Raw genomic sequence first — 12,591 nt, 5'->3', positions numbered from 1 at the left:
AATCTGCTTGCAAAATGTTTTGTCTGAATGTACAACACATGTACTTCTGCAGGTCTTTCTGCAATCAAAAAAGCCATGCATATCTACTACAGAACCATTTAGTGATTTACAACATGACTGCTTACTGTGAAAAAGCCGAGCTGTTTGCTTTGGCCATGATAAAGAATCGCATTTACCTCCATTCACACAATACGCACAGGAAGAGAGCAGCAGAGCCTGATAACATTCAAAAGGCGATACCTGCTTCTAATGCTACAAAATGTCAAATCAAGACTGCGGACCACATCACAGGTCCGGAAACAAAATAAATTAGGAAATACAATATTTTTCACAATTATCAGTTAATATCAGCTGATGCCACGTTATACCCTTCATTCGACTGCCCATTCATCATGTAAATGTAATTTTCTTGCAGGTGTTTAATCAAACGCTATCTGATGAGAGGAAAAGTAATTACTGCCATTTTAAACTTACGGCTGTACTCTCACTTTCTCCTTCTCTCTCTTTCGTGCTCTCTGAAACCATCCCTGCAGCCTGTCCTGTCACTTTTAATCGCTCATATTGGACTTGGTAGAAAGGGTTTTTTTTTTTCTTCATGGTACCTCTACAGCACTTAAAGACGAGGAGAAAGCAGGCCAGTTATCTGGACATTCACACCGTAAACAACTCTGCTTACACATTGAACCTTTTCTGCTGGCACCGACCGACTGAATGTGCAAAGCAATTATTCACTTAACACATTACAAATGTAATGTGAAGAGGGGAAAAAAAAAACCTGAATCAACCAGAAATTTCATTGGCTAAGACCCAACAAAAACAATCAATATCCATTAGCACCTAGCCAATGCAAAAGCCTTATACTGATATACCGTAGATTGATTACTACATCATACAAAGCCAAAAATTACAAGCTCCAGCAAGTTGTCAATAGTCAAACTTCATAAATGTTAACTTAACATTACTTAAATTGTCGGATTCAGGAATCATGAATAAATTATTATTAATATTATTATTATTTTATTATTAGAACAGGTTCGCATCATTTTACTTTCATCCAACTACATGAATTTAGAGGCGGCTGTTGCCTTGTGTTAATCCGGGAGGAGCCACCTAGCACAATTATCCACATTAAACTACAATTAATATTTTAGATTAGTCTTTTGCACATTTTTTTTATCTTATGTCCAAACACGTTTGTAGAAATAACTAAAGAAACTTTACGACAGATCATAACCTGAAGTCACTGCAGGTGGTTTACATAATCACTTGAACAGTCAGACAGCTGCAGAAATAAAATAGTGTTTGAATTATTGGCAATTTAAATGCACTTAAATAACTATATAAAGAAACATCTTGCGGCTTTCTAATGTAACATTCATTTTCTTGCGCATGGGAATTCTGATGATTTGTTTTTAAGTATATAAGTTTGGATGGAGACGTCTACGTAGATGAGCATTGCGATACTGCACAACATTCATAAGTTACAAGGGTAACAAAAAGGGAAAAAAAAAAAAAGATTCCTGGGTCACCTGAACGTGTATATATTTCAATATATTATGTAAACAATATCAGCTCATTCTTGTATGATCCTGATGTTCATGTGAATCCTTAATTAAAATAAATAAATAAAATTATTTACTAAAAACACTGATGCTTTTTTCACCACAAATATCACCAAAATTGTCTGTGTGAACATTTAGATAAATTACAGACCATTTACGTATTCTCACTCACACCAGAATCAGTGTTAAAAAGTAAAAATCTTAGCCGATATTCTTCCACTTAATTAAGCCTCTTGGACATTACAGTCCATTACTTCACAAATGAACAATAATGGGCCGAAAACGTCTGGTCTTCTGCAGCTCTGGAGAGTAGTGAACATGGAAGCAGTAATCTGCAGCCACACATCACCTCCACTATTGTGTGCATTGTCTGATTATGCATCTGCCACTCAGGAAGCTGTACGTAGAGCGCTCGTATTGAATATTAATACCAGCCACCTATTCACAGCCACAATGGCCAAGTCCACACATATTCAGAATGGGTTAAGAGGCCACAGCAACAGGAGGAGGCAGGCAGTTCAGCACACAAGAATAGACGCTGGCTGAATTAAAGTGCAAAAATAGTAAGGATAAAGGCAATTATGTAAGAGACAAGTGTAAAGTGAGTTTTACCACCTCCCATAATAGCATGATTGTTCACGCATTTAACAGGATGACAAAAGATTCCCTTTAGAGCTTTCATCACTATAAGGAGGGAATAGGCACAGAGAACAGAGGCGTTGTCCTCAGTCCAGATATCATTATTCTGAACTGACCACCATGAAGCAGTACCATTCTGGAAGGTTATGTTCATTTGTGTAACAGGAAAATCAATAGACATAATAATAAGCAGTTTTTTTGCCTTCCTGGCATGTCTCTCTCTCTCTCTGGGGATTTTCAGGATTTCTTATGACAGCAGCAATATTCAAATAGGTCACAAATTAAAAGGTGAAACAGACAAAGTATGTTTTTATGGAACTGGGTCACCACAAGCAACCGGAATAGCTTTATTGTGCCTTGGCGTTAATTCCTCCATTATCTGGAATTGTACTGCAAGGATAAATTATCAAAAAAGTGCTTAAATAATGGTGATGAAGAGCTCTGCATAACACTTAAGTCCATTATCTTCTACGGAACCCCAACTGGACTAACATTTGGGAAGTGTGAAGGATGTAAAATATCATTTCCATCATTTCTTTTCTCATCAAACAATACAGTGTCCCTTTGTGACCTGTGTGCATCTAAAATATTTATGCAATAAGTTCTTTAATTTTTTCCAATCTTTTGTTTTTAATATGAATATGACACCTGACACACATTCCAATGTAACGCCATTTACGCCATTTTAAAACATTCCAACACAAGCAGGTGAGAATAAAAATGTGCTTTAAAGGAGCTTCAAACAAAAGGCTGTCTTTACAAACACAGATGGAATCTGGTTTAGCATTTTTGGGCCCCCATATATAATATACCATATATAATATTTTGAAAAGGTTTAGGAAATCTCAGAGCATGTAGGGCAAGGCTGGACTACACTATTGAATGAGTGTGACCTTTGAGCCTTGATAGCATGAGAAAACTTCATATTACTATGATAAATACAGCCACAGAAGCTCAGAAGTACTTCAGAAACTGCTGCCACTACATCAAGAAATGAAACGGGAAAACTCTCATTGTGCAAGGAGAAAGCCATCCATCAACTTTATGCAGAAATACAGCGTCTATATTTCTAAAGAGTTATCTGGGAAGCAATGGTCCAATGACATGGAGTTTGAGTAGTTTTTCTCCTGGCTAAAGACAAAAGGAACCATATGGGGAGCATGAGTGCCCATATCACGGATGACTGGCATATGTATGTGCATATGTATATGTACATGTACTCTTCATATGTATTGTAGGTAATGTAGAGGCACATATTAAGATTTTAGAGAGGCGCAGGCTGCCGTGAATGTGACATTTTCCTGGAACTCCAATGTTTATGGCAGCAAGAAAATGCTTGGCCTCATTCAATGTGTGCTCCAAGAACTTGGCATGTGTTCTTGAGTGACCTGCCTGCAGTCTACATCCTATGGTGCATCATTAAGTGAGGAACCAGACAACAGAGCAGCTGAGGTCTTGTATCAAATATATAATGTGTAAATATGCTACTTGAAAACTGCAACAATTAGAATCTTCTTTCCCAAATGATTCAAAAGCATACTTGAAAGGTCAATACAACACAGTGTTAAACATGCTGCTGTCTGTCTGCAGGTATCAAATCCTAAACTCGTTTAAAGAAACACTAGGTAAGATTTGCTTTTTTGATCCTAGACTCTCCCTAGAGTTGCAGATGGTAATAATTCACTTTCACAGTCTTGAATTCAAGAGGGCGGGGATGGTTTCCTACCTTTCCCTAAACATTTACACAATGCAGTGTCTGCAGTGCTGAGCCTGGAGTACCAATGACAGTGACTCAATTCTCCCTGTTACAGGTTGGTGAAGCATCACAATGATTTTGAAGCTGTAACTTTAATGTAAAAATACTACCTAGTGTTCCTTTAAATACAATAAAATTTGTTAAAGCATTTTACTAATTGTCTCAACCTTTTTGGAAATGGGGTACTGTATACATAGAAGCTATACAATCCTGCCTTCATGTGCATGCCTGGTTGTTTCTCCTCACCTGCAGGAGTGGTGTGTGGACATGAGAGACAATATAAGGTAGCCTTCTCCACTCTCTGATGGCCAGGCTGCTGGCCATCTCAACCAGCCTCTCAATGAAGTTCAGCTGCTGCTCTTCTGGGTGACAGATGGCCAAGTAGCCGCGGTGCATGTTAACCTTCCACGCCATTTCCTTGGGACAGCTGAGTTCCACCTGACAAACACAATGACAAATGTTTAAAGGATTTTTTTGTGAAATTGAAACTGAAGCGCATCCTTAATGAAGTTCATAGTAATAACAAAAGCTAATATAAATAGTCCTAGGAACATTATTCCAAACCTGTTATAACACTGCACTATAGAAAAATTTTCTTAATCACAAATATGAATTAAATGAATTAAAAAGAGTAGGACAAAAGCTGCCAGCATTCTCTTACGTGACGTGCCGAGGTGTTGGCAAATTACAGCCGTCGGTCACAGCACACTTATCACTGCAAACGTTTTGATGAATCTCCCTGCGACAGAGCTGGCCTTATCGGCCACAGCTTTAATTGAAAGTGGGGACATTCAAACTTCCTGAGAGCAAGCGCTACTGCGGCGCTCTGTGCCCTGGCACGGTGAAAACAAATCACTTCCCAGCAGATGTTTGAGCAATTATTCAAGTGCGTATCCGTAAATATTAGATGCAAAGCGAAAGGAGGGAGGAGAAGGGGAAAGAAAGGGGTGGTGATGCCGGACAATTTAATTAGGTGTCACCTTAGGACAGAACCCTCAATGGATTCGTTCCAAGTCTCCTTGAACAGGAGCCAAGAGTATTTATAATGTGTCAAGCGCTATCACGTCCTTTTTCCCCCCCGACTTTGTTTTAAAAGTGAGGTCCATAAATTAACCGCCAACAGGCAGGGTATGTTTCTGGAGCATCGTAAACAACAGCCTAAAAAGATTTCCTGTTACTTCTCTCCGCCTAACAACATTGTCCTCCTAGTAAGGGCTGTCACTATCGATAATATTAGTCAGCAAGTGATCTACCAATCTATGTAAAACAAGAGATTATAATTTTTAGGGAAGTCTCATGAAACAAAACAAACCAGCATCAAGCATTTCTTCGTTTGTTTTAATAATTTGGTTTCAACTTCTCAAGCCGGCTTCAGTTATCATCAATGAAGACTTAAAGGTGAGGTTCATGGTTTTAATCCAAAAACACTTCTTATAAAATTCTGAGCAGGTTTCCTCACCATTTGCTAGCTCTCCAGTCAGTTTCATGTCTCAAACAGGTCTAATGTGTTTAAGAAGGTTTATTTATTTTTTTTAAATAAGGTATGCTAGGCTTTCACTCTCTGCTCGTGACCAAAAAAAAAAAAAAAAAAAAAAAATTGTATATACTACAAAGAGACCTTCAAAATTCAAAAAGCATTAAGTGACATGAGGATATTGCTCTGTTCCTGTTCCATAGAAGGGTTAATATTGATTTATTATTGCTGTAGATGGAGCTGACTCCAAATTTGGCAGAGCATTACCTGCTTGAAAGTAAACACAGACGGACAACGATACCAAACTAAACACTTCAAGTTACAAACAAGTTTGGGCGGTAATTCAAACGGTGACTAAAAACTTACAGACATGTTAAACTTCAGCCACATACAAACAAGAGTCGTTTGTTTCCCTCAAATGTATCGTTACACCTTAAAAGACGTGGCACTTCTAATTGTAAACCAACCAGAGAACAGGATTTCCCCACAATCACAGACATTCCCTTTAATTACTTATGTGGAAAAGGCTGATTCATATCACTTACATGAGCCACGATCGACCACAATGCAAGGTATAACTGACTGGTTGATCATGATCGACACATTGGGCACCCTTGATGTATATGATAATGATATTAAAATAAATCAAGAAGTTGTTTTTTTCTGAATAATCAAGAGCACCAGGTTTTTCCCAATAGTTTTTAAAGTAATTAATTAATTGAGTAGTTGAAACAGGTCCTTACTCAGCTGAACTCTAAAGGGACAATATCAATTATTAAGGTGTTTAAAAATTAAAGCTAAATCTCAAGGCAATCCTTTAAGTATAAGCAGCATGCTAAATTATAACAAACCAAAGGCCTAAGTATATGGTCACGTGTGGCTTCGGGATTACCTGCACCAGCGCTTCTTTCATGGCAGCCCAGTTGGACACTCTCCAGGCACACTCCAGAACCAGGTACGGATTGCTGTGACCTTTGGACTGGCCATACTCTGTCAGCGGCTCCCACTGGTTAAGTTCTTTAGAGCAGCTGGAAGTTAAAAAAACAAGACAACCAGACAGTTAAAGTTCTCTACATGCTGCCAAGTGCATGGCCTAAGGCAAAGAACTTCACAAGCAAAAATTCCAGGAATTTAATTTTGGATTGGTTACAGTGCCGCTTTAAGAGAGCAGCCTGTTATCTTGGGCCAAGTTTTGAGGGAGTGCTCAGCTCTGCAGGAGAGAGCAGTGAGAGAGGCCGGCTGAGGCAGGATGTCACCTGAAGGACGGCACAAGAGCTGCTGATGTGAGCATTGAGAGCAGACAGAGGGGGGAGGGGAAGGAGGAAAAATAAATAAATAAAAAAAGGCCTATAAAACAGAGACAGAACCTACCGGATCCAATGATCCTCCCACAGCTGATACTCGGGGAAAATAGCAGGAGAGGTGTTGGTCCTCTCATGCTCCTTGCGAGCTTTCTCCATGGCCTTTTCATAACTCTCTTGTGCCTAATAACAGTAAAACATTAGTAATAAACAGAAAATTACCTAAATATAATTATGACATGGATGTTATTCTAATATCTGGCTCTCTAGTTATTTTTTTTCCAAGCACTTATCCATTTATACAAGCATTTGGCACCTGTGGTTTAAATAAACATATAAATTAATACATAAATTACATAGATCATTGTGTATATGCTTAAAATGAAATGCTTTGACAGTGTGTACAACATTCAGTCTTATCCCATAGTGTGTGAACCCCTCTGGGGAAATCATACATTTTGTTCAATCAATCAATCAATCAATATTTATTTATACAGCGCCTTTTACAAAAATTGTCAGTAATCAGCTTAACAGAATTGGTATCAGAACACAATGTAGATCTGAAAGCCCCATCCGAGCAATCCAAAAGGCGACAGAGGCAAGGAAAAAATCCTTGAATTGATGATTTACTAATTGCTAACTGGTAAATATATACAATGAATGATCTTAAAAAAGGCATATTTCAGTAAGTTTTATTGCACATTTTAGGCACAAACGTTACACAAGCCATATTTTATGTAGATTTTTAAGCTGTTAATTGCAACAAGTATTACCTCATGTAAATGTCTTGGTTCAGTCCTTATTTTCACCCAAATAAGTCTACATGCCCACTTACACCCCGACTTGCCGCCAGATGTTGTTACGAGATCATGTCTGTTTTCTTAGACCAAGATTGTATTTTTAGTGTGCGCCTCTCAACGTAGCTGCTCACTCACCTGCTCAAAAAAGCCATGCTGCTCATAGGCGATAGCTGTACTTGTCTCAGGGAACTTGCAGCGCTTTTGCCATAAACCAGCCCACATGTCCTCCTCCTGCAGCAGTGAGTACAGCTCCGCCAGAGAGTCTAAAATTTCCTGAGGGATGTAGCAAGACAAGGCCACATTCAGACACATAGGAGTGGATGAATATTTATACCTGCATCTACATGCAGCAACATGGCTGACAGGAATACTACGGCATACTACAAAACCCTTTACTAAAATTCAGCACAGTTCCAAAGCACCAAGGTTTTATAACTGAGGTGGTGATCAAGCTTCAAATTAAACGAGGATAATATGGTACATGACCTAGTGTAACAAAACCAGAACTGGTCCTGAGCATTACCTGTTGTGGAGGTGTGATGCTCTCCTGCTCATAGAACTCTGTGCTCTGCTTGGGTTTGATGTGCAGACTAAGGCCTTTCTCGAACGCTTGTTGCTCCAGCATCAGTGTGGAGCGCAGCCACAGGTTGTGGGTCTTGCCCAGGTACTTGAGCACACAGGGCCTGATGGGAATGGGCGGTACACATTGCGACATGGCCTCCACAAAGCAGTTGAGCGCACTGGGCTGGCAGTCTCTCTGAGCCTGGTGGCTGCCGCTACACAGGAATGGTCCCATCTCCCCGGACAGAGCCTGCAACAAGGACAGGGTCACGCAGTCAGTTTCGCTCTTCACAGACTACGGCAAAAAGAATGTGGTTAATCAGGTAAGGATAAGACATTAAAAAATCTTAATAAGCATAACACTACCTGTGAATATGCTCATATGAATATTCAGTAGATGAAAAATAATAAGTAGAATGTAAATGGCTTGTGTAAAAAAAAAAAAAATAAAATTTAAGTCATCAAACTCAGATCTTGTAACCTGCCCCGGATTTCCTCTTATCCCTCCTAAACCAAAACAAGGCAATTAACAACTCTCCATTTCTATTTTGGAAAGGCAGTTTTAAAATTCATAGCTTTCATCATCGCAAATCAAAGCTTTCTAGTTAGAATTGTAATGCTTAAGACATCTGGCCCATTAAACTCCTTGACATTTGCATAAACACATGAATTTCGTCCTCATTACCATGGCCAGCATGTGAAAGCACTATGGAAAAGGTCAAAGAGTCAAAACGCCTGCCTCCCTGGAGCCTGCTGATTGGAGCTGTGTGAGGGCAGACACATGTGACCTCTGACACCATTAAGGACACTGAGCTCAGGACAGGTAGTTATGTGATATGCATTATTATGCAGCAGGTCCTCTGGTCAAAATCAAATCTTTCGGTTGAGGCTAGTTTAAGCAGCAGAATGACTACAAAATTTTTGCTTGTCAGACTTCTGACTATAGCCAAAGAGCCAAGAGCATGCTTAATGTGATTAAGAACCTCCACATTTCACAACCTACTGCTACTTGACTGGATGTGCCAAATAAAATAAATAAATAAAAAAAACAACACATTTGCTTAGCCTTAAGGTATAAGATTAAACAAATACTGCTTTAACACAGTGGTCCCCAAAGTTGGGGGGTCGAAGGCAGGGGGAATGCTTCTACGGACGTAGGGCTTATTGCAGGGCTCATCTTCAGCAGCCAATGGCTGACTAGATCCCATCTGCCCGTCAAAACAGGTTCAGAACGGAAAGGTTTTCGAACTAAAAGCGAGACCACAGAACTTAAAATCGAGCAGGCTTTGGAAATGAAAGCAAGACTGATAGAAGCATAACTGAGAAGCACAATGAAACCAACACATAGGGCTGTTGTGGTGAAAGAATTTCCCATGTTGTGATTTAGCGGCTGGCTTAGATTGGTTTAGCTGCCATTGTGTCCATTTTATAAAATTAAGACTAACACTCAGCCATTCAGCAGCAGAACTTCAGGTGCCAACAGCTAGAAAAAAATTAATCGTAAATATTTCAATAATTTTCTTTTAAACCCTTAACATTTTTTTTAACATTAATTACACACTCACTAAAGTTTAAAACAAGAAAGACCTTGCAGAAAAACTGAAAACATGTATACATTGCGGTTGTGACGATTGCATGCCATTCCCTGGTTGGTTAGTCAATAACACTGTATTATATTATTGCAGTTATTGAGACACAAATACACAAAACAAACTACACACAAATACAACATAAATTATGATTAAATACAGAAATATTCTGGAAACAAGCTTGTTTTTAAAACTCTCAACATTGAAATTTTATTCCTCTGATATAGTTTCTGCTTTATGGCTCCCAAAACTTTTGACTCTCTTTTGACAGCATATGAGGGCACTGCAGAAAACGTTTGGGAAGCAGTGCTATAACAAAAACAGACCCACATGAAACAAAGGTCAGATCTTTTGCTAATAACTGCTCAAACAACTCCTGAAACACATTTATAAAGCCAATAACTGTCACTGACTACACAGGAGCACTTTGCAGTTCTACAATTACAAACTGTAGTAAACCTGTCGCTCTGTGTACTTTATTTGGTACCTTTCATGCTGTTCTTCTACTGTGTTTGAGCCACTCATATCGGCACAACACACACTAACACCTTGCCACATCAAATCACAGCTGCGCTGAGAATGATCCAGTAAGAAAATCATACCTGCTCTGTGGCATCCTCAACAAACATCTTAAAAGGGGGCAAACAAAGTACGCAGAGCAACAGATGAACTACAATTTGCAATTCTAGAACTACAAACTGCTCCTGTGTGGTACGTGGAGCTGAGAGAATGGACAGTGATTGTAAAAACAAGGAGGTGGTCATAATGTTATGGTTGATAGGTGTATATGGGATCATGCAGCTGATTGCTACTGGGACAAACCATCTTTAAAAAAAGATTCAATATTTAAGGCCATCTTATCATACACTATACACAAGATACCCCCTAGGCAGTGCATCTAAGGTTGAGAATAATGACTACGAGGCTCTCAGGGCAAGACTGCAGCTGTAGAGTTCATACACACAGTGGAAGGTGATTGGACTCACATGCTGCTGGCGATCAGACAAAATCTTCCAGAGGCGAGGGAAGAGCTGCACCCACGTCTTCTCAGCCAGTGGAGTGGAGATGTGACACAGCTGTACCAGAGCATTCAGCAGAGCTCCCGTCTGAGGAACACACACAGATTACATTCATCTTCATTATGCTCGTTCACATCAGCAAGCATAGAATGAAAATATTACGTTTGGGTAATGGGATAACTGAGTAATGGGAATACACAACCATGAGCGCCTTTATTCACTCCCTACTGAGAACTAAGGCATAAAGTGATTAGAGAACGAGCAGAGAGAGAGAGAAAAAAAACACTTAAATATTTTTCCCCCGCCATTAAACAACTACTTAAATACAAAAATACCTCACTTGCAGAGAATATATAAAATAAAGGCAACTTTTTACTTTGCCCCAAGTAAATTGCAGTGAGTCCACTTATGTAGAGCTTGGATTAGCTTTAACATCTTGTCCAACTCATTATATATAGTACTTACAATTACTGTTGAGCATGGGGCATGAACCCACTAACCTGAGATTAACCAGATTAACAATCTCATGTTCTACAGGCCGAGTTAGCCTGGATACTCTGAAAATTAGCTAAATACACACCAAATGCTGGGCAGAGTGTGTTATGTTTGAAAGAGATCTCTAAATGGCGACACAGTGGCCTCTCAGCACCGGGATCTTAGATTCAAGTCCCATCTGGTTGGAGTTTCCACGTTCTCCCCGTGTCTGCATGGGTTTCCTCCGGGGTCTCCAGTTTCCTCTCACAGTCCAAAAACATGGAGGTTAGGTGAATTGGCTTCTCTCATAACTGTCCTGGTGTGAATGAAAGAGTGAGTATGTGAATGAATGTCTGTATGTGTGTGCGCCCAGATATGGATTGGCGCTCTATCCTGGGTGAAACCCTAGTGCCCAATGCAGTGCTCCCGGTGGATGGTCTTTCCTGGTTGAGAGTACGCTGTGCGCATTTGGCTGCCGCTTCTCGCCATTGTGTGTGTGTGGATTGAACGTTGTGTTGATTGTAAAGCATCGTCTGGTTTCTAGAAAGGCGCTATATAAGTGTAACTTTAAAAACAATAATAAAAATGGTGGACAGCAACAGGGCTCACGTGCCTCTTATAGAGGCAAAAATGCAGGGGAAGCAAGGTGGGGCTGCAAGGTATTTCAGAAAACACAACCCCACAAAACACAAAAATGATAATAATTTGAATGCAGTCTGGATGGCTGCAGAGACATGTAAAATATTTATTACATCCATCCCACTAACTGTCCCTCATAATAGAGGTGAGTGAATTAAACACATTTCTAACAGTTTTATTAAACTCTATTACTATCCATATGCCTCTTCCAGTGATATGTATAATAATAATTTGAAAAATGTAGACTGATTATGTGAAAAACTATCAAAATAAGTGGACATTGACTTTAGGAACTCTGATTAAAAGTCACCTGCTTCAGTCATACAAGCAAAGACTGCAGCTATCTATTTAAGTCACCGCCTGCTGCAAAGTTAGTAATAAAAGTGCAGATGTTCTGATCTAAATCTGAAGGGCTATTACGGGGTTCTGAGTGCTAGCATAAGTGTGAGCTAAAGGTGTACCACATCTATGACAGCCGGCCCCTCTGGGTATTCCTGCCAGGTCAGGTCTCTGAACTCCTCCACTTCATCATTTATCTAAAGCCTGTTTAAGTAAGGGCATGTAAAACAGTGCCACAGTCCGGATTAAACAGGAATCGATGGCAACGTGACCTCCGGGTGAGAGGGAGAGAGGGTCCGCCGCTGTTCTGATCAAACGCTCATTAACACAGACACTTACGCGGGGTGCGGAGAGCATAGGAGTCAGAAAGCACTCCAGCCTGAACAAATGGCACTCATTACATCCAAACACCTTTAAATCTATACGACAAGGTTTAGC

At 39.7% G+C, this 12,591-nt stretch overlaps 1 protein-coding gene across 3 annotated transcripts in view; it reads right to left on the bottom strand.

Moving 5' to 3' along the window:
- Nucleotides 1–12,591, bottom strand: part of trrap (transformation/transcription domain-associated protein) — a 109,620-nt gene that overhangs the window by 36,677 nt on the left and 60,352 nt on the right. For all 3 annotated transcript variants that reach the window (XM_066663185.1, XM_066663186.1, XM_066663187.1), the window contains exons 52-57: nucleotides 10,669–10,788; nucleotides 8,056–8,343; nucleotides 7,668–7,805; nucleotides 6,803–6,915; nucleotides 6,324–6,459; nucleotides 4,204–4,395 (exon numbers count right to left, since the gene is read on the bottom strand). In XM_066663185.1, coding sequence (XP_066519282.1) covers nucleotides 4,204–4,395; nucleotides 6,324–6,459; nucleotides 6,803–6,915; nucleotides 7,668–7,805; nucleotides 8,056–8,343; nucleotides 10,669–10,788 — 987 coding nt within the window. The remainder of the gene's footprint in view (nucleotides 1–4,203; nucleotides 4,396–6,323; nucleotides 6,460–6,802; nucleotides 6,916–7,667; nucleotides 7,806–8,055; nucleotides 8,344–10,668; nucleotides 10,789–12,591) is intronic.

The sequence above is a fragment of the Hoplias malabaricus genome, chromosome 3 (assembly GCF_029633855.1).
Source record: "Hoplias malabaricus isolate fHopMal1 chromosome 3, fHopMal1.hap1, whole genome shotgun sequence".
NCBI lineage: Eukaryota > Metazoa > Chordata > Actinopteri > Characiformes > Erythrinidae > Hoplias > Hoplias malabaricus.
Note: the sequence above shows the minus strand (reverse complement) of the source record. Positions and strands in the feature narration are given on the sequence as shown.